The 23,448-nt window shown below is 42.8% G+C and overlaps 1 protein-coding gene across 3 annotated transcripts in view; it reads right to left on the bottom strand.

Moving 5' to 3' along the window:
* Window positions 1–4,692: 4,692 nt before the first annotated feature.
* specc1 (sperm antigen with calponin homology and coiled-coil domains 1) overlaps window positions 4,693–23,448 on the bottom strand; it is a 76,265-nt gene continuing 57,509 nt past the window's right edge. For all 3 annotated transcript variants that reach the window (XM_008303555.1, XM_008303556.1, XM_008303557.1), the window contains 3 exons: window positions 14,087–14,203; window positions 11,957–12,016; window positions 4,693–6,081 (listed from right to left, as the gene is read on the bottom strand). In XM_008303555.1, coding sequence (XP_008301777.1) covers window positions 5,992–6,081; window positions 11,957–12,016; window positions 14,087–14,203 — 267 coding nt within the window. In that variant the 3' untranslated portion in view covers window positions 4,693–5,991. The remainder of the gene's footprint in view (window positions 6,082–11,956; window positions 12,017–14,086; window positions 14,204–23,448) is intronic.

Raw genomic sequence — 23,448 nt, 5'->3', positions numbered from 1 at the left:
AATCTCTGAGCATCGGGGCGCCGCTATAGCTCAGGTGGTTGGCCATGTACAGGAGCTACAGTCCCCGACTCAGCGGTCATGGGTTCAAGTCCTGCTCATGACCCTTTGCTGCAGGTCCTTCCTCAGTCTTCTCCCCCCACTTTCCTGTCTCTCTCTCTCTGTCCTATCCAATAAAGCCAAAGAAATAACAACTGCTCAAACACTGTAAGGCGTCTCTGTGCTACACGACAGGAGCTTGTAATGTTGGAGTAATTCAGCTGGACGCAAACCAGAAACTGATTCTGAAGAAGAAGAATAACAGAAAGTTCCACTCTGCACGTTGACAGGATTGGTTCCTTAGATGTGTAACTTATGAAACTCTGGAAGTCTTTGAGACCGTCGCTATTACGCCACAGTTTCAGGAGGAAATACTCAGCCATGGTGCTTCTTCTGCACATAATGTGTCGTCCAGTATATAAAAATCACCACATACACGAGGTAACAAGGTGAAAAGAAACAAAGATTTAGACCTGAGGGAGTAACTATAAAGAGGTCTTTAAATGGCTGTAAGACAAATGTCAAATGTTGATATTTTATTCTCCAGCTGAGCCATAAAACACAGACTCATCATAAATCATCCAGCGCTGACAGGCAGGTCTCTACTACAAACCAAACCCGCACATACTTTTAACCGGTGTTATTGGTTCTATGTCACAAAGCACATTATTGTTCTCTTGTCTCCACGGCTGATCTCAAGTCATTTCAGGACTCACTGACTCACTACATTTGTTGTTGTGGATAAAACACGCCTCACTCAGAGTCTGACAGTGATGCATCCCTCCCTGGGTGTCTGCAACTTGCAGCATTTTTCCATCTAAGTCCAGTTTTCCCTTCGTTTTCTGTGTAACTATGGATCAGTTGTTGGAAGTCCAGCTGTCAACACTTCTTTTGACATTTTTCACGCGTTTGTGAAACAACTAAAGCATCATTCAGATTAAGAGTGACGCTGAAACACAAACATTACACCTCGACACGTGCTAAAGAAAAGGCAAGCACCTGTCCTTTGCAGCCTGAGGCAGGAAGGTGTTTCTCTGCTCACAGCGAGCTGGTGCTGCTGCTGCTGGGACGATCCTCTGAGGGGCTACGACGTGCTCGGGTTTACTTGAAAGCTCCAACAGGACGGAGGGACTAAACAGCCTGAGGGTCTTTTTCTGAGAAATGCGAACGGGGAAGCCGGGGCTCGAGCAGAGCGTTGAGTGGGTGTCTCGGCCTCTCATGGGGCTTAAAACATCTGGCCCTGGCCTTTCACTTCCACTAAAACCATCTGCAAAAACACTCTAATGTGAGACAGAATCGTGGCCCAAAAGGCTGCTGAAACCCACACACAAGCCTGCGGGTATGAAACGAGAACTCCCGTACACACTGATCTTATTATCACGTGTGTGTGTGTTGTGAGGCTGGCGGGCGGCTCTCTGTCATGTACAAAATGTCATGTTGAGGACTTTTTACAGAGAACGTTATGAGCGTGTTGCTGGTTTAAAGGCAGTTAAAGTCGTGTGAAGAGGTAACCGGTTCGGTTTCCATGTGTAGGTCAAAAATAGAAGCACAAACGGGGATTTTACAAGCTGCTCGGTTGGTGGCGAACAACTTTCATCAAACACTAATGTCAAACTGTCCTTTCTTGCCAGTGTTTGAGTGTAATGGAAATGACAGCACATCTAAGCGCAGCAGCCCCACAGCCTCAAAACCACATCGAGTGCTGCTTTAAAAAAAAACACACACACACACACACACACACAACATACTGACAACTGTCTAACACGGCCAAAAACAACACCACCTGCACCTCCATCTGATAATAAAGCTCGAATTCTTCAATTCACGGAAACATCAAGGCGCAGCTCGTCGTCCCTGCTGGCAGCTCATCTGCCTGTTTGTGTTTCCTCAGGAGCTCTGTGGACGCCGTCGGACGCTTTGGCCATCAGCCTCATTGGAAGTGACACGCTGTGGCAGGTATTGATCCAGCAGCTTCATGTGTTGGTCAAATCAAACATTTACATACAAGACCTTTGCATTTAAAGAAGAAATGCACACAGACTGCTGAGGATCAAGATCAACTGAATAAAAAGGAAATTCAAACAGTCAGCTGTGGTGCTATTAAAACCACCCCTGAGTGTATAAAGGTGACATTTAGACCATAGTTAAATAAAGAATTTGCTCTTAAACTGCAACAATTAGTCGAATAATTAATTAGTTGTCACACATTAAGTTAATTGCCAGATATTTTAATAACACATGAATCATTTAAGGAGAAAAAAAGTCTAAATTCTCTGATTCCTGCTTCGTATTTTAACCTATTTTCCCGTTTTTCCTCCTCTGTGGTGTAAACTAATATCTTCAGGTTGTGAACAAAACAAGACATTTGCCATCTTGGGTTTTGAGAAACACTGACTGACATTTTTCTGATCAAACAACTAATCAATTAATCCAGAAAAATAGTCAAGAATGGAAACACTCAGTAGCTGCAGCCCTGTCTGAGTGTAACACCAGATTAAGTCATGTTAGGAGAGGTCTTCTCCAGTCATCACGCTGAGTCTGAACCAAGCAGTTTGTACATGAAGCGAATTGCTCTGGAGGAAACTGACTCATAAAATCACTGAGCTGTTGTTTCTTCTTTTTGAGACACACAGCAGCACTTTGTCATTTTCAGCTCTTTAAAAAAAAAGAGAATTAGAAGCAAATCTGTATATTTCTGTGTGTGCGTCTCACTTTAGAGGAACAAGTGGTCAAACAGCCACAGGGCATTCAACTCAAGCTGCAATCCTGTTGACAGATGAGGTTGTGAGCACTAATCCCCGCTGATTGGATTAATCAGAACTGATGAGATAAAGTTCAAGTGGCTATTCATGCGTGAAGTTTCACTGCCTGCGCCCTTACCTTCACATCTACACCACTGATTCTGATAAGTGGGGATTCCACGGGGGGGGAAACCACTGCTGTTAATGTTTCTTTTAATATTACAACAACTACAACAGAAAAGATGAGCACTCACCTCAGAGGAATTTTGACGGCCAGATATCTATCAATCGCAATAGCAAGAAGACTAAAGATGGAGCTCTGAGTGAGTACCAAGACAAAACAGGCGAGGAAGAGGCATCCATAAAAGTCCAGATGTATGCCGATGCTGATGGTTATAGCGAAGGGGATGGCGAGGCAACCGACCAGGATGTCAGCCACAGCCAGAGACACCAGAAAATAGTTGGTGGCGTTCTTCAGAGTGGTGTTGATCGCGACAGCCCAGCACACCAGGATGTTGCCGGATATGGAGAGAACAGCAATTACTACTTCAATCACGATGTAGAACGTATTCATCTCAGCAAAGTGTGTTCAAAAAGGACCAAAAGCTGCAGGCTGTTCACAGAGAAGACGGTCACCCACAACACTGTTCCTAGTCCCAGAGGAGTAAAGAAGTCTTTCTGCTGTAATCCAGGAATATTCCACAAGTGCGAGCTGCACAATCAGCCATCTGTGGAGCACAAAAACCAGCAGGTCACCACTTCTGCACTGGAAAGTTGTCAGAGCTGCTTATTATTGCACTATTAATCAGCCTGCCTGCAACAGACAGAAAGTCACTGAACATGTTTCCTCTCACCTTCATGAACCTGTACATCGTCTCTGGATGTCTTTCACATCGACAGCGGCCGATCTGGGAAGCGCGAAAGCTGCATCTGTAGATCTGTATCGCAGGCAGAGTCACACAACTTCCCCCCCAACAGCAGTTTTGAAGTGGAGGCAGAAACGCAAGGAAGAAAAAAAAAGAGAGAGAAGGGGAACACAATTTCACACAGGCCACGCCCCACGCACACACACTCACACGCACATGCGGTTGCAAGTACAGTAATAAGCGTGGAATTCCAAGTGAGCGTCACCGCTCCGCCGTGCGTAATTACGCACCAATTAGACGGCTTTCAGCGACTCCACCGTCCACGTGCTTCCAGTGTAATGTAAACGCTGTCCTGTGTGCACACGCACGGACACGCGGCTGCATCTGGTTTTAATAAGGCAGAAATCGGGGACTCAGGGGAAGCAAACAACCAAAAAACTCGGTTTTTCTTCACGTTTTTGCAGCGATGGCGGCATATTGTTTCCCTTCCGCTTCTGGGGTGACGCAAATACATGTGATGAAGACAGAATAGAAAGTCCTGATTACTGAAGACGGCGTTAAAGAGGAGAAAAAAAAAGCCTCATATTGCTGAAAATGTCTTATTTAGTGTGATTATTATGTGATTGTTTAGTAACGTCGCTACATGATCATTTTTTATTTCCTCACCAAACAGAATCTGTAAAGTTTGTCCTCAGAGCTTCAAATCTGTCAATGATCCATTTGGAAATTATTTACTTAATTAGAATTTTCTCTGAGTTCACTTCATGAGAAACTGCTGCCACAGAAATGTGTAAAAGTAGCAAAGGTGTGTTGTGAAAAGCAGACAAACGCTTTTCCACTCAGTGTTCCCACATACCCAGAATGTTTTACAGTCCTGGCACCGAGCTTTAATGGGCGCAGTGGAAAACCCGTTTAGCCTCCACTGGAGCGACACGGGAGTATATATAAAGTATATATACATAATAGTTCACTTTTAAAACAAACAAACAAGCACTTCAGATGGATATCTTTGTGCCCAAACATTACGAGTCATTAAAGAAAAATGCAAATGATGGTAAATAAGTCTTGACAATCGTTTATTAAGCGACAACCATCCAACAGTCCTCCAAACCTGACATCTGAATAGAAAACTGCATATTTTTCTGTCCACATCCTCAGTATGCATGTCTTGTAAATAAATAAATAACACTTTTATCCTTCAAAACATAAGAGCTTCTGAAAATGGAGGCTTGTTGTGCCCAAATTGTTACAAGTAAAAGCTCCACTCTCCTATTTAACATGCGAAATACAGATACATACAATTTGCAAAGCGGCTGCAGTGCCACATCTGTCGAGAGAATTTCAATGGAAAACGTGAACAAACAGCACAGCAGGGCACAGAACGATAATTTAATCCAGTCAGTCCTTAATGCTGTAAACAACGCAAACATAGAGATCAATCTGTTTTCATAAAAAATATTTGTCTATAAAACTCTTCAGCAACTCTTCAATCGTTTTAGTGTCACATCACAGATGGCAGCTTGGGTTTGTCTGAGCTCCGCTGACTCAAAGACAAACCACGATGAGTAAAGTCAAAAATATAAGAGCTTCAGTTCAACTCAAACCGGTCAGTTCAAAATAGTCTCTGCTCTGCAAAGTATGAACTCAAAGAAAAACTCCGGATTGCTTCCAGTAAGCAACATCTCAGCAAGTTGACCAAAAAAAAAGGTTGGGTTCAGACTTCTACCTGCATGTTGACTGAAAGCAGACGTCACGCTGCGCTCACACAGAAAGGTCACACTGAAGTCATGCATAGAGGTTCTCGTGTAAGTTGCTGTAAATTTGGCACATCTTTAAAAGGTCAGACCGTTTCCCCTCCGAGCATTTGATTCACAAACAACACGGATATTTAACGAGTAATTCTTAGAAAAGTGTTGACAGCAACAATTTTAACTGATTTTCTCTTGAAAATCACTCAGTGACAAATGTTCTCCGGTATTTCTTTACAGAGGAAACAAGAACAAAATGAAACGCTTTCTCCACTGTGCTGTCAGCTGCTACAAGACTGGAATAATATTTTGCACCATAATTTGTTTGTGTGTGTGAATCAAATGCTCGGTTGACGCTGACAGCTTGTAAAACTTGTTTTGTGTTTCCTGACTTTGTAAATTTGGCCTTCAGCACTGACTGTAGTGTTAAGAAATGAGAAAAACGGCAGCTTTAAGTTTCTCAAGAACAGAGAATTCCCTGGTCTGGTCTCTGGTGTCGAGCAGGAGAAGGTTCGGCGTGGCAGCGCTCGGCCAGTCCGACAGAAAGGACGCAAAAGTGCTGCAGTGCCTTCATCTTCATCAGCTCCTCTTCCTCACCGGTCAGGTCTCAAAGTACTTGTAGATCTGGGAGACGTACTGCATGACGCTCTGCCAGTCCGGCCGGTCCGTCTTCATCAGCTCCTCGATGTCCTGTTGGACACACAGACGTAGAAGTGAGTTAGAAGCTCCCCCACCAGGCCAGTGCTGAGATGCAGCATCACAAATCCTGTGTTTGACATAACATGTTCTATTTAGTCACGTTTGATCACAAGTGTCACCATAAATAGTGGGAATCATTATTCTGAAGTCAGCATGGATAAGAGTGTCTGCCATGTTTAGCAGCCCTCTCACACACAGCCACCACATTAAAACCATCTGACTAATATTGTGTAGGTGTCCCTCCTCTAAACAGCTCTGACTTGTGGACACAGGACTTCTGAGCGTGTTCTGTGGTATCTGGCACCGGGTCATTGGCAGAATATCCTTTGGGTTCTATGGGTTGCTGGAGTGGAGCATCCATGGATTGGGTTGATCCAGTGCATCCTGTGGATGCTCAATCCAGATCAGGAGCGTTTGGTCAATGTCTAGGGCTCTTTGTCGTGTTCCTCGAGCCCTTCCTGATCAGTTTTGCAGTGTGCTGCTGCTACTGGGTACAGGTATTGCCATAAGAGGGTGTGCTTGGTCTGCAGCAATGTTTAAATGGGTGGTACGTGTTACATCCACATGGATGTCAGGACTCGAGGTTTGAACTGTAACGGGATGATCAATGTTATTCACTCCAACTGTCAGTGAAGGGCAGCAGAGTGGTGCTTATGTTCACACTGACGCCTCACAGCTAGAAGGTCTGGTTTGAATCTTGGCCTGGGCCTTTCTCTGTGGAGTGTGCATGCTTTCCTTGTGCCTGCATTGGGTTTTTTTGCAGGTCCAAAGACAGTGAATGTGTCTTTGTGTTAGCCCTGTGATGGACTGGCGACCTGCCCACTGTGGACCCTGTCTTTCGCCTAATGCCAGCTGGGACAGACTCCAGCCACTTCTCTGCGACCCTGTACAGGATGAAGTGGTGTATAGCTAATGGATGGAACATTCAGTGGTTTTATTGTTGTGGCTGAACGGTGTTTGCAACATCTGTACAAGTTTCAGCACATCAGACAGACACAACACAACACTCATGTCGTCAACTGCATTCTTCTCTGATCACAAAAAAAGCTTTAGAGCTCCCAAATGAAAATCTCTAAAACTCTATAAACACTGTGTGCAGCTCATTTTGTTGCAAAACTATTTGCATTTCTTCTTACTCTAATGCAGAACTCAAATGCAATTCCTCAAACTTGAGTGTAACTGATCCCATGTTGGGAAATTTCCTGTATATGTGCAACTTCTAACTGATCATTTCTCAGAACACTTTTATGGTGACACTTGTTTTGGGCACCGCTGTTAGCAAAACAAACGGCACAAACTTCTCTGGATTGCGCGGAAACCTGTTTCTGCATATTTTAGGAACAAATTATCAGATGAAAGGCAGCGAGCAGACAGATAGGAGTGTTTGGAGGAGATGGGAAGTGTTGGAGGAGATTTACATTTTGGTTTTCATTCCTAAATATTTGCACGCTATTTTCCGCTGTACTTGCATTTTTTATTTTCCATTTGTGAGGGTAAAAAATACTTGACTGTGAGAAACCCAGGAATAAACTGGTGTTTATTCAGGTGGCCGTGGAGAATATTGGACTTAACTCTTGAATGCAATTGTTGTTGCTCCCCTGATACAGTTAATGATGATATAATCAGCTCGTGTGCCTTTGAACAGGAACATGGAAGAAAAAGCTGCACGGTGTTTTAGTGGCAGTGATGAACTTGCAAATAAAATTTAATCTCTTTTGACGTAAGAGTGAGAGATACTGTTTGCTTTTGCAGGACATACAGCATAATAACAACACAGTAAGGGTTGTTTTCCTTTGTTTTATAGAAAACTTAAGCTACTGAGAAAAACTGTCCTGTCCAGCAGTATTCGACTGGTCAGCTGTATGAAGCTGCAGCTGCTTGGAGTCGCTGAGACTGATGAGTCAGACGGTGAATTAGGTTTTCACGACTCCACATCGAGCTGCTTTGGTTGTTTTGAATTCACACAGAAGCTTTGGTAAAGTCAGACAGTCACCTCCATGATGTCTGCTCACAGGAAGATGATCAACTACTGTGTACAAATGTTATTAATGGAACCGATAACAAACCAAACAATGCACAGAAGTCTGTGAGTGCAGCGCAGAGAGCCGCTCGGGTTTGGGTAATTCATTTGTTTATAGTGTGGGATGGGAACAAGATGCCACATCCAATCTCGTGGCTTGTTCAACCACGTAATGGAGAATTAATAAGAGAGAGAAATGTGAACTTTGGTCTCGGTGCAACAATTGAAGCCTAACTCACTTCCCTGCTGAGCTCCAGATTCCAGATTCAGAGCAAATGAGCTGTTGGACTAATTTATGTCCTTTCAAAGGCACGTCAGAGAACTTTCAGAATTCATCTGTTTTATCATTTTCCTCAGCTGACGGGCAGAGAGAGTAACAAGGGGAGACGTCGTGCACTGATGGAGGAGGGTGAAGCTCACGGTAGTTTAACCCACGCATGTCTCAGACACTGTGTTTGTGTATTTGGATTACAATACAAGCAGGTCTGTAAATCTTAATTTCCTCCTGGCTGTCAGGCTGCAGCAGATAAGCTTGTAAGGGAAGGAACGCACTTGACCTGGTCAACATTAAACTGTTTAGCGTTCACACTCTAAACTGTTTATATATGGACGAAAAAACAAGAGGAAAAGCCTGAAAGCTCACAGGCATGAAGAACATCCATCAGCTGTAGCTGTGAAGTCTGGATGTGCGACAGCTCAATGACATGAACAGATCTGGGTTTATTTGCAGATATCACCTTTAAAGGCCCAAAACAACATGTTTTCAATCAGCTTCTGACTGTGAGTAATGGGATCCTACGAGAACACATGTTTCAGTCAAACTTTGATCACTTGTGTTTATGTCACATGCAGGATTTCTCAGTTCGTGTCTTTGTCTGTGCTTTGAAGTGGGCGAGGCTGAGTAGGAAAAAGAATGTCACTCAGTTCTCTACAGCAACCGGCTTTAGTCCAAACATCTGAGTCAAAATGCGAAGACCATTATGATGCTGCTGTCTCATGTTTCCAGGCCACCGTCATCGAGTCTGATCCAACCATAACTGCACGGTCCTGATGAAGACGGCCGGCCGGGTTTGTGAGAGTTTTTAATATTTCCTTAAACTGTGCTGCAGTTTAACGGGATGCTGAGTGTGTAAAACTTAAAATGCACTTCTTACTTCATTGCATTCTTCTGACAGTGTTCGTTAAATTACAAATTAAGATTTTTGCCCACAAAACATATAAAGAAACTTATAAAATATGATGTTTTGCTATTAATTCAGTTGCCCAAACAGCTGAAACGATTAGTCGACTAATCAGTTCGTCAACTGGCAACTATACTGATGATTGTTTAGAACACTGACGGTGACTCACACGATTTTCTGGATTTCTACAAACCAAACAATCAAGTCGAATAATGGATGGAAATAGTGAGTTGCAGAAGGTTATAAAATAGTTTAAGATGAGCTTCACTTCAAGCAAATATGACTCAAAAATCCTGCTTTGACTTTAATACACGAGTAACAACAATCTAATGAGATCACAGGTAACATCATAAGAGTCACAGCAGACGTCGTTCTGCACTTTTTCATGTAACGCTTTAAGTACATTTTCATGATGATACTTGTATACGTTCACGTCATCATCATCAAAATATTTGATTTATTTTAAATGTAATCCACCCTAAAAATGTTCACAAAATGTTCTTCAAGTGGTTAAACTTTTACTGTCTTGCTGTGAGTCAGATGAGACCCTCACAGAGGCTGTAGACAGCATCCATCCATCCATCCATCCATCCATCCATCCATCCATTATCTATACACCACTTAATCCTCACTAGGGGGGTTGGAGTCTATCCCAGCTGACTCAGGGTGAAGTCAGGTTCACCTGGGCAGGTTACCAGTCTATCACAGGGCTACACTTAGAGACAGACAACCAAGCACACTCACATTCACACCTACGGACAATTTAGAATCACCAATTAACCTCAACATGTTTTTGGACTGTGGGAGGAAAGATCCCAGGCGTCCTAACCGGGGATCTTCTAGCTGCGAGGTGATGGTGCTAACCACCGAGCCACCTTGCAGCCCCTGTAGAGAGCAGTGTTTTGGACACTTACATCATCACATTGCGTCATTACTGACAGCTGCTGAGTCTGGCTGTAAAACACAGTGCACTGCATTGTGGGACTATTAGCATAAAGAAGTGTATGTGCCATGGAGACAACTACTTTGGAATACTTGAGGGCGATGCATAGTGACACACTGACATTTACACATCAGAATTCAGACACTCAAATAAAATGGCAGACAGTGAATGTGGTTCACTAAATAGTACATGAAGCAGAAAGTGATTTCAGACTCAGCTGCTGTCCAGCACTCATCCCTCTGTGAATCTGCAACCTGTTGCCATGATTAGTCTACCAGGCTGGGGCAGACTGAGATATCTTTACTTCTGGATGGATTCTCAGTTGGTCATTTCAGGCTCCTCAGGATGTAGCACCAGTACTTTTGTTTTTGATAACACGAGGCTTGTTTCCACTGTGGGAACTTGGAGGCCGTTTAAGGGCATCCCAAGCCTTTGTGGTTTGTGCAGGAGCTGAACCTGAAGAACCTCTTTCAGAGCTGTCTTCAGGGGTGTGAGACGTGCCTATTCCAGGGTAGGGACTTCTGAGCTGCCCTCAAAAACTGCCGTGTGGATCTCAAAGCCAGTTAGTTAAAATCAGAGAGGACAACTAACGCAATTTTTTCAATGTCTGTGTGGTAGGTACTTCAGATTGCAATGAATACAGAAAGGCTGAGAGGATCAATAACAAAGCTGCTACTTGCCAAAGTTCGCACCACCCTGAGTTCCTGCAATGGAAAGTCGCCTGTAGCTGCAGAACTAATGACCTCCCCATCAGGCTCAGGTGTACGTTGTGTGTCTAAATACAGCCTTACAGAGATGCTAACCTGTAGCATGGCCATAGACTCTTGTTATATTGTACAGTTGAAACAAATATGATTTATTGACCTTAACAGCTACATGTGTTTTTTTTTTGTTTTTTTTTAAGTTTTTAATTAACCTTTGGAATATGAAGCTCCATCAGTCACAACAATAAAACCTATTTAATGTTCTGCTGGTAAAGTTTAAGTCCATTCATGTGGGTGCCACATTGACACGTACCGCCCACCTAAACACTGCCGCAGACCAAACTGATCAACAGCAGCCCCACACTGTGACCCACAGGGTTTGACTGCAAAGAGCCAGACATCACAGGACATGGAGGTCTCATGGCCCAAAAGGTCCGAACAAAAAAGACCCACACAATATAAAACAGGAGGTTTTAAGGCTCTCCTGTCACCGATACACTTCCCAAAACATCCAAAGCATTCCTTTAAGATTTATTCTAGATTTGTTGCCATAAGCTTATTGCAATACTTCACTCGAAATAAATATGAAAGTTAATTTGTTTACACCATCGCAAAACACGGAGGGATTTTCTCATCAAGAGCTCACAAAGTCTAAATATTTCAGTGCAGCAGCTGGTTTCTACTCATTTCTGAAGAGAGCTGTTCATGTTTTCACAAACCAACTAAGCCAATTATATCTAAACTATGTACTAGGTTAGTTTTTTCCAGGTAGAGTGCTGCAACAAAGGCTGGAGGTGATTCAGCAATAAAAGAGTCACTGACTGACGTGACAGAGTTCAGCTCCAGACTGTCGGGAGGCAAACTGGTTCTGGGACATCTCTCTTCTGAAGCCTCATATCTTAAAAGTTTGGCAAATCAAAGTGCACTGTTTCCAATTTGTGTTATCAAAGGGACTGTGTTATCTGTGTGTGTGTGTGTGTGTGTGTGTGTGTGTGAGGCCTGTGGCAGCTCAACTCACCAGGGAAGGTTTGATGCCAATGCTCTCGGCAGCCTGGAAAGCCAGGGTCAGATTCCGGACCTGAACAAAAACACAAACCACTGGGTGTTGAGAAAATGTGAAACTCTCTGCAGCACCACACACGAAGGGTCAAACCACAACAATAAGCTCACAACAACACTAATAAACCTTACAAATACCCAGGCGGCGGTTTAAACCCTGTTTAAGCCTTTGTTTATTTGTGTGAGCATTTCAGTGCGTTTTATGCTCCTGATGAGTCCAAAGCTTCATTGGACCAAGTCTCTTTGTAAATCTAGCTAACATCATTATGAATCAATGGATGTAGCTGTAGCTCCTCATAAAACTGCAGATTTTTTGTACATTTTTGTACAGAAAGGATGCAATAAATCAAAACTTAAGAATATAAAAATTGTCCTCCTACGTGAGTGCTGTTGATCTAAACTCAGACACATCTTGCACTTCTCTCAGTCTCTCTCCACCTAAAGCTCGTTTTTTTCAGCCCTTCAAATAAAGAGTTCAGGTTCTTGACTCACTGATCGTGACTCTCCAACCTTTATGTTAACTGCCTCGAGTAAGTCAGCACAGCTGGGGTGATGAATGAATGAATTATGAATTCCTAATAATTAGCTCTGCAACTGTCGACTGCTGCTTGAAAGAACACCTCCATTCCTTTCGCCTTAATTAGAAGTCCACCTATAAGGTTGATTTCTTTAAAACATCTATGATAAAGGGTGAAGGAGGGCAGTAATGGGATTACTGGAAGGACAGATTACTCTGGGAAGAGGTTGGGTGTTTGGGCCTCAGGGAAAGTCACTCAGCAAGAGTTATTAAAGCCAACACATGTCTATTGAATTATTCAGACAGATGGGCCTCGCGATGTCTCCGTCATCAGCCTAATGTTACACATCCACACTGACACCACCGTGTGCACACACGCCTACATGGCTGATGTGTCATACAGGATGTGTCAGGTCTGGATGGAGGTGTTAGTCTATTGTTTTAATGTTGTAGCAGGGTGAGGGACCCACAGCCCCCAGAGAGCAGTCCTATTGTTTGCAGCCTTGCTGTATATACCACCTGTATGTCCGCATTAGGGAGCCGTCATCACTGAGCGATGGCTGCTGTGCTCAGGATCACTTACAGTAAGACTAAACAAGTGCTGCATTCATAATTCATCTTCAGGCTGTCTTTTAATGCTGCGTGGACAATATGGCGGACCTATAAAATGCATACAACTACATAAAGGAAGTAATGTGCAGGTTAATGGTGGAAAAAGTGACTCCCTGCAAAATGGCTTCAAAGCATTACATGGTTTTTATTTTCCTCTTGGCAAACATGCATCTTTCAGACCTACACCGTGTAAGCAGACCATTTTCACAGTTGATGGGTTTTCCACAAGTAACTTATTGTGGCTTATGTGCAGTGTTTTATGGAGACACAATTCTGCACGTCTAAGTTGGACAACAAGCTGAACATGCACTTTGTTTGCTGTGACTTAATTCTCTCGGATTTCTTTGTCTACAAAGATAGTGAGGCTAAATGGAAGGAGAATAAAAAGATGGAAGCAGATTGAATAAATTCCCCTCAACAAAAAATGCAACAGGCTTCTCTGAATTCAAGCATAAATTCAGAGAAGAAAGAAATATCCACATCAGAGTGACTTTCTAGATTAACTCAACCTCATGCAATGCAAAGAACTTAAGCATCTGGCAAAAAAGTGTTGTAGTAACCGTCCAACACTATGCACGGTGCAGGACATGTGAGCCAGCCTAGTGTCCACACTGACATGAAAGAACAGAGATGCCTACATATGGATGTAAAAGCTTGTGTGGGTCACGACCCAATGATGACTGAAGAATGCAAGTGAGTCGGCATTTAGATAAAGAGGTCAGAGATTATGTGTGAGGGGAGATTACTTTTAAGGATGTGAGGAGAGAACCTGGGTGCATTAACCGTGTTGTACGTGTGTGCGCGTCCTTTTAATAAATCCATCCATTTCCTATCAGTTTAGTGTGCTTTGGTGCTGATTATCTGCTGATGAGGCACTGACCTACTTGTTAAGGAGTGTAGCACCTCAATGCGTGCGTGTGTGCATGTGCGTGTGAGTTCAGTCTTCCTGAAGTTTTGTACCTTATCTTGACTGATGAGTTCCTGGTAAGGGATGTGTGCCGGCAGATATGTGTGCAGGAGGGCACAGAAAGCGAGGCCGTCACTCCAACTGCTGCTGAAGTTGGTCACATCAATATTCTGTAGACACGAGGAAACAGGAAAAAAAACAGACAGAGAAGTCACAAACAGCCCAAAGTCAATAGCAGACAATGAAAATGAGCCTAAAGTGCTCGTAATTTGGGTGGGAGAGCTAATAGCCTTTTGACAACATAAACAGGCCATGGGAAAAAAAAACAGCCATTAAGTCATAGAACCACAGTAAACAACATGAAAATTAAAATTTAATGCCATTACATGCCATTCTGGGTCTTTCAGAATGCATTTAAGTCTGGTCGTGTTTCCTTTAGTGGATGCTAAAAGGATCTTCTTCCTCGAGTCCTCTCATGCCTTCGATGCTGTCTCTGATCTGTCCTCTGGGTAAAGAACGTGCATAGCAGCACGTCCAGTTTGTTGTGCTTCTGTGTGTGGGATTCGCAGAGCATCGTCACCCCATACACCGTGTACATTAGCGTCTGATAACAGTGGAAGAGTTTGGAGGAAAGACTTCCTCTGGGCTATTGTTTGCAAGTTGCAGACTCCCCGTTGGACAGATAAGTTATTTAAGGTATCTTCCTGTTTCATCTGTCTCATGAGCTTTGGGAACAGCGGCTCACAGTCAGGGAGGCTCTCCTGAGTCATAGTTTCGTCTCTGTGAGGCTCCATAAGCCTCCACACGTCTCCCATACGACTGATTCTTTCACACACGGAAACAGGGAAAGTTGCAGTGTTCTGGTCCATGTCCCTCATGTACAGGTGGGAAGACTTCGAGTCCTCATAGCAGACATGCAAAAACTTGCTAAAGCTTCAATATGCAACTTATATCACGATTATACCAAGTCAAAGAGTAACAGAATACATGGACCATTGTTACGTAAACAGCATGCAACAAAAAAATGTAACCTCGTATCTGCCTCCAATACAAAAAAGACCACAGTTCACTAGGTCATGTGCCTTTAGCCACATTGATGGAGGTACTTCATCACGAGTTTTACAGCATTCAATTTGCTGCACAATGTCACATCTAAAGCATCTGATCAGAAAGCAGCAGAGTCCAATGACAGCAACAACTTCATGAATTACTTATAACTCTGTGAGCTGCCACACAGAGTCCCAGTTGACCAGCTGCACTTAAACCATCACTGTTAATCCTCAGGTTGAGTCTTAAACTCCATCACAAGAGTCGCAATATTTTCATTTAATTGTTAGTGAAAGTACACACATGCAAACACACGACAGAGCAACATAAACGTGAGTAAACGTGATCCGTTGGATAATTCTTTTCTCTTGCCTTTATCTACATTTTTGGTGTTGAGGTAATCCAAATGTAATAGAAGATAATGGAGTCCCATTACTTTAATACTGTAAAATGGATTAGGGTACTGAGCACATGTGTTTAACGGGTAATTAGTACTGGTATTGGAACACATTTTTAAAGTAATTCTCCCAACTCTAGGGTAAATGGTCTGCATGTATATAGCACTTTTATCCAAAGCACTTCACAATGTGTTTCTCATTCACCCATTCACACACACATTCATACAGCGATGGTGACAGAGCTGCCATGCAAGGTGCTGCCTGACATTGGGAGCAACTTCAGGTTCAGTGTCTTGTCCAAGGACATGTCGACCGTGGAGGGGCGGGGGATCGAACCAACCTTGCGACTGGAGGACAACCTGCTCTACCACCTGAGCCACAGCAGCCGTATGTTTGAGGCTGGTTCCACAAGGTAGTCAGTCCCCACAGTACAAATAAACATGTCTACAAGCAAAACTGCTGTTTAGAAAACCTGTGGGTAAGAGAGGACTAATGCATCTTTACATACAGTGTATAATATTATATAATAATGAGGCCAGCATGCTGATGTTTAGCAGGTATAATTGATTGTGTTTGTGTGTAACAGTACAAGGTACAGCTGAGGATGGAGGTTTAGTCAGACGCTAACTCACATCTGAAACACTTTATTAAAGCATCATAAAATAGCTAAAGTTTGGTTTCTAGACTCTGAGATATTTCTACATGTCAGGGGGTAATGAGAACACATCCTCCCCTGGAGCCTTCAGGTGGATGCTGGGGTGGTGGAGGGGCTGCAGCAGCACTGACATGCCAGAGAGAGAGCTGGGAAATTTCTGAAGCTTAAATAGGCGGCCAAATTACAGGGGTGATGATGTGTGGAGCGTGAGGCATGTCACAAGTGTATGCAGCAGTGCCGCTTAAGCTGACCTCCTGACTTTGCTTGCAGGTGTCGCTCCACTATTAGACACATTCAGAAGTTGACGAGATGACAGTTCTGCACTGAAAGTAAATGATCACTAAAGTTATTATATGTGTGGCTCTCGGGATAATGATTTGAGCTATTTCACTAAAAACATCATTGTCAACTCTGTGGAGGCAGCAAAGTTAGAGGTTGAGGCCCAAGTACAACTATCCAACCATATCAAAAACATCAAGTGTTTATACTCTATACACACCCACACCCACACTTCTAGGCAGGGCGGAAAACCAGCTGTCACAGGAAGGAGGCAGATGATATGGTTTTATGCAAGATAACAGATTTTCAGACAGTCTCTCCTCTAATGCATTCATGGTGTTGAACTATATTACACATTTTTATGCTGCGGTATGATTGTGACCAGAGCTTTCTGTGCTGCAGAACGGTCTGGCTATGCAGGACTACAATTAACCCGTCTGAAAGGTGCTATACAAACAAAGTTTGATTTGTTAAAAAGTAATAAACACAGTGTGTTTCAGGGTAAAGTACTGCATTAAATATCTAAACATCTGTGTCTGTACACAGCATTTGCTTCAGTGAGATGCTAAAGATGAGACACACTGCAATATATTTGTTTACTGTTGCTCTAAGCCAGTGGTCTTCACTTGGGGCCCTGAGGACCAGAGTATGGCTGATTTTCATTCTACAAATCTAATCAGCGACTGATCCATAAATGTGACGCCAAGTGAATGTAATTAGCTACCTGACAGGGTAGAAAAACAGCACAACTCTGGGTCCTGGGGACACAAATTTAAAAGCCCTGAGCTCCTCAGAATTGTTGACAAATGTTATTTCTCATTGCCTTCTCACGTCTCCTGGCTGTGGAGGCCGGTTATCTCAGCTGAAAGCTTGAGGCAGTTTTAAGGTGAGAGGCTAAAACACAGAGGAATAGAGGGAAACGGTGACATGTTGGTTTGTTGTTAGTATACGTTTATTGCTTACCACTGATATGTAAACGTGTCTTCAGCTAAACGTCACTCATTTATGTTCATGTATTCTCTAGTCATGTAGCAGCACAGATCTAGTGTCAATTCACCAATAAAGACTCAAGAATAAAAACATCTTGACAAAAACCTCACAAGACTCTTTCCAACAGTAAATCCCACATGCTCTCCTTGCCTGTCCTACTGGTGCGTGCACAGGGAAAAAAACACAGAGAAAAAAGAGATTCTTTTGATAAAACCTAAAGCAGCAACTCAGTGCTTGTTGGTGTTAGTGATCAAATTAAAACACAAACTTGGGATTTAGACTCTGATTTATATATGCTTTTTACTTTCCCTTTAACATGTTTATTTGTTGTTGTTTACATGCTGGTAGATATGTCACGAGTGGAAAAAAGCAGCCCACACCATGACACACCTACACTGCATTTTGTGCAGAGTAGCACAGAGTAGTTTTACAGTGCTTGAGCAGAGCCGTAGGTGAGCTGGTGTGCTCAAGCTGCAATGAGTGGGAAAGTGTTGGTTTCCATGGAGACGTGTAGATATTAAATCAATGACTTAAATTTGTATTCTCATTTTAACATGTTAATTACAGCATCATTATTTCCTTATTTATTTTCCATCTCTTTTTGCAAAAATCGCAGCTCTATTTTTTTTGTTTCAAACCCAGAAAAACGCAAACATTCTTCCTCACTTTCATCACTCGAGGTTTAAACTGTTGCATATCCCTTTTTACTGGGTTACCTAAACAGTCTATAAGCAAACTGCAGCTAGTTCAGAACCAGTTGGCTGGAGTCTTGACTCAAACTAAAACATTTGATCATATTGTCACGCTGCTTAAGAGACTGCAACGGCTGCTTGTGTCTTTTAGAACTGATTTAAAAGCTTTTACTTTGTTATATGCTTTCAGAAGCTTTAAATAACCTTGTTCCTCCCTAAATCAGAGAAACTCATTCATTTTATGTTCCAGCCAAATCATTAAAGTCCTACACTGCTTTTCTTTTAAATGTTCCTTCTGTGGCCCATAAAATACCAGTGGGGCTGCCTTCTGTTTGCATGTTCCTAAACTTGGGAACACACTGTCTCTTGATATGAGAATGGCATCCTCTCTTGATATTTTTAAAAGGAAATTAAAGATATTTTCAATCTAGTTTTTAATCAGATCATTTGTACCCCTGTTGTTTGTTTATTGTATTGGATTTTATTTATCTATTATCAACATTGTATTATTTTATCATTCTCGTCTGTCTTGTTTTAATGTTGCCATGTTATGAACTTTGGGCTGCCTGTTTGTATGAAAGGTGCTATAAATGAGGTTTAACAAGCAAAAACAAAACCATACATAAATTCACAAACTATACACATATGAGTAGTTATTAATGTGAACCATACAAGTAATTACAAAAAATAATTTCCAACCTTAAGGGACAACAAAAACCTACTGGGTGGGTGTTTATTAATTCTATTACATGCATGTTTTTTTTTTCCACAAGATTAATTACAGTGGGCTGCAAGGTGACTCTGTGGTTAGCACTGTTGCCTCACAGCAAGAAGGTCGCCGGTTTGCGTCCCGGTGAGGACACCCGGGATCTTTCTCGTGGAGTTTGCATGTTCTCCCTGTGCAGCGTGGGTTCTCTCTGGGTTCTCCGGCTTCCTCCCACAAGGTCCAGAAACATGTTGAGGTTAATTGGTGACTCTAAATTGTCCGTAGGTGTGAATGTGAGTGTGCTTGGTTGTCTGTCTCTAAGTGTAGCCCTGTGATAGACTGGTTACCTGTCCAGGGTGTCTCCTGCCTTCACCGTCAGCTGGCATAGATTCCAGCCCCCCATGACCCTAGTGAGGATTAAGCGGTGTATAGATAATGGATGGATGAACTGCGCTGACTTTGGTGACCTCTTGACTTTTCATCAGGTCAGCAATTGGTCCTCTACGCCCCACAATCCCATTAGCCTTAGGATGCTAACACAATTAAGAATGATTAGGACCACTTTAAAATGAGCTGCTAAACATCAGTTAACGATGGCGTTAGCGTGGTGACGTTACCAATTATCTGAAGCACAGCCTCTGTTAAGTGATGTCATGTTTTGCTGCTATTTACATACAGTATGTGTCAGAAATGATCATCAAGTGTACGCACATGTAACAAAACTAAATCTAATTAATAAAATGTACCAATGATAACAGCATTTAAGACAAGTATCCATCCTGAGCAATAGACGGTCAGTGTGTGAAGTGACAAAGGGAGCCGTGATAAGGACGCTCTGTCAGCTGTTCATGCGTCACTGCACTGAGTAGGAGACATTCTGCCAGCAACAAGTTAGATTGTGTACCGAAAACAAAGATTGTACAGGTTTGGATGTTGAATGATCACACACAATGTGGTAAATCAGCTCATGAAACCAGAACTGTGATGCACATGGGAGAGGGTGAAGAGTAGTATTATAGGGTAATGCTTTCAGTGACAATTTCAGGACAACAAACCCACAACTAAACCTGGGATTATATGATTATTTGCTATCAGAGTAATTCAGTGGTAGTCAGATGAGAAATCCACCACATTCATTATAATAATTAACTTTCTACATCTCATACAGCTAAAGTTTAACAGCCAGTGAGCCTCTACGATCTGTTCAAACACTCAAAAGTAAAGTATATGCATTAAAAAAAAAAGCGTATTTATTGTTTCGCGCTTAGAGTAATCAGGTAAAGCTACAGAGCATTTGTGGTCACAATAGGATCTGAAGCGGCAGCTGCTTCGTGTGAATGAAGCCAAACAGGATGCAGCGTCCTGGGATCAAGCTTTGTTCACATTCACCAGCATTAGGAAAGCAATCACCCCCAGAATCAGACATTTTTTCAAAGAAGTCCCCTTCAATATACACTCTGATGACCCCTTTGATACTGCTCAGCTTGCAGAATAAATTAATTGGCATATTTTACTGAGCTGAAAGTGAGAGTCTGGATGCTCCCTCCATCTGTCACTGCCTGTCTATTGTATGTGAAGGGCAGACCTGTGTAGTCATGTCAGCCCACATTCCTCTCATAGCTCCCCCTTCCCTCTCGTAGCTGGCTCAGCAGCACCACTCGTCGCAGTGTGTGTGTGTGTGTGTGATGTACGTGTAAGCTGTCGTGCGCACGGACACATAGAGGGAGTGACAGGGGTCAGTCAGACTCCAAGTCCAGGAGAGACAATGACAAATAAGCTGATAAGAGAGGACTGCAGTTTGTGAATGCATGTTGGAGAGTGTGTCTGGGTGTCGGGGGGGTCTGAGGAAAACACGTCCTGATCGGGGGGTCGGTAGGTATGTCCGAATTCAGGGTGAGGGGGGGGAGGCAGAGGGGAGGGGTGGTGGAGTTCGTTCAGGGGGGGGAGAACGAGAGGGAGAGGCATGAATGCTAAAACAGCAGCGGACAACAACAGCTCTCTGGGAGCCGGCTCAGAAAAGCAAACACAGCATCAAGCGACAGGAAGCGTCTCGCTCGGCACAAAAGGCAGAGCCGTCGCTTTTTATTGCTCAGAGAAAGAGAGTGTGAGAGAGAGGCAGAAGCTTTTACAGAGGAAAGACAGAACATCATGTTGAGCTGTGCGTATACTGCTTTGCTCCGCCACCAAGTGGAAAGCAGGTCAGATATATGCTGGTATAAAGAGCGTGGACGGTTTAACCCAGTAGCAACTTATAGCAACAGATATGTCACACGTGAAGCTGTTCTGGTGAAAAATGGCCTCCAGCACTGATCCTCAGGCTTTTAATGGTGTACAAACAGATATTTAAGCATCTTGGCACATAAAACTAACAGCAAAATATGTGTAGCATCTATGGAAAACGTTCTATAAGTGGTAAAGAAATTCAAAAACATCTTTGTATATCTAACTTTTAACTAAATTAGAAAAGAAAGCAAGTGACTGCAGCTGCAACAAACTATTATTTATAGAGTTAATAAAGAGTGAAAAATTAAAGTTTTACAAATAACTATTAAACTAAGCTGTTCTGTCAAAAAGCCTAAAATCCAAATCCATTAAGTTCACGTATAAACGCAGCAGTAAACAGGGAACTGAAACCTGTTGAAATGATCTAAACAATTAAAGAATCATCAAAATCATTCCCGATTATTTTTCTGTTAATAAACAAATTAATCAATGGAGCCATCATTTCAGAGCTGTGCGTGAGTTTAGCCGCTGAGGACATTAAAGGCCAAAGACATGTCAACATATCCTGTCTGCTCTAAACCATTTATAAATGGAATTCACAGACAAGCTGGACACGAGCCAGCCGCTAAACAGCACAAAGACAACGGTTTGACAGCAGAAGGTCAAGTGTGTGCAATGTGAACACTGCTGGACTGCTGTCAGGTCCACTGGCTGCTGTCATGCTTTCATGACACTTGACACCCAGATGTCAACATGGTATTATTACAATATTGAGCTCTTACTCACAGATCAAGAATGAAAAAAGACCAAAGCACATGCAGCATGCAGCAAGCTGGCAGTAAGTGATGGACGTTAACTCTGCTATGACACATACTGAGTCACATGTTTGCTTTTTAACAGAATATGTGAGCATGTTCATTGAAAAAACATCAGTCTAAAGGGTCAAAAGAGAAAATATCAAGCCAGAGAGTGAACGGACTGATGAGCCCGCCTCAGTATATTAATATCACTGACTCTGCCTGTCTCACCTGGAACAAATGAAAAGGACAACAAGAGCACAAACAACCAATTCATGACATGAAGAAAAAAAAACAAAAATGAAACAAAGAGAGTAAGCAAGAACGCTGGAGGAGAGGAAACACAAAACTAGAAAAATAAGTTTGAAATGGAGGGACAAAGGGAGGAGAGAGAGACCGAGAGAGCAGCGATGAGGAGGACGCCCTAATGGACCTCGCAATGAATCATAGTCATGAGCAATGACGGGCTGAAAGCCTCGGCAGGCGGACCATGGAGATTAAGACAGGGCAATAGGGAAGGTCAGAGCTGCAGAGTGCTGCTCTCCACAGACTCAGCCTGTCGATTTCATGGAGCCAATCTGGTACACAGAACTGGATAAAGAGTGGGGAGGGCCACAGGGGCTCAGTGAGGGCACAAGAGCACACAGGTCAACTGTCGTCCAGCTTTATAACAAGAGTAGACTGTGGGTCACCTGCCAAGTTAATGCACTGCAATGAAGGTGCAGCTTAACTGAATAATGTCACTCCTCCACATCACTGAGTCAACCACACACTACGCTGTAATACTGATTTAATTCATATAATGCATCATCCTAATGGTACAGATTTTTTTCCCTTGGATCACCGCTGCCATGTATTCAAACTTTTCTGTTTTTCTTTTTTTTCTTTTTAAAAAGGAGAAGACAAAACTCAAGTTTCCCTGTCTGTCGTTCTAAACACAACCTGAACCTTTCTGAATTCTCTATCTTCTGTATCTTCTCATCTGATTCATAAAAAGATTGCAAACAAACAGGCACTGATCAGCCACAACATTAAACTTACAGGTGAAGTGAATGACACTGATCTAATACAAATGCAATGTCCTGCTGGGAAACCTTGAGTCCTGGCCTTCATGTGAATGTTTCTTTACCCCTTTCAGACATACACTCCTTTCCATTAATCTCACGGCATGTAAACCTGTTGGCTTAATGTCTGAACGAGCACCCTGGTAACTTTTCCATAGAAGTTGCGATGGCAACCTTACTAAGTCGGTGCTAGAAACATCTCCAGATCACTTTCAACACTGCACAAGCTGCAACTGAATGGAGTCACATTACTGAACAGACATGTACAAACAGTGATGAGGGAAGATTTGTTCCACATACCAAATATGGTCCAAAAGCATCTGAGAGAGCACAGAGGATTCAGTTTGCTCTAATTCACTTACACATCCTCCCATTTCACATCTTTTACAAACTGAAATTGTCACATAAATAAAACTTCACAGCAATGAAGACAGAGCCTGTAACAGGTCATAGGTAGCAGATGATTAAGACTCACCGAGAATGAATGTTATCCAGGTTTTTATCAAACCGTTAACAGGGTCTAAAGTTTAGTCTGTTCCTTTTGGTATTCATAAGAGTCTATCC

Source organism: Stegastes partitus, unplaced genomic scaffold, assembly GCF_000690725.1.
Source record: "Stegastes partitus isolate 25-593 unplaced genomic scaffold, Stegastes_partitus-1.0.2 Scaffold2034, whole genome shotgun sequence".
Classification (NCBI taxonomy): Eukaryota; Metazoa; Chordata; class Actinopteri; family Pomacentridae; genus Stegastes; species Stegastes partitus.
Note: the sequence above shows the minus strand (reverse complement) of the source record. Positions and strands in the feature narration are given on the sequence as shown.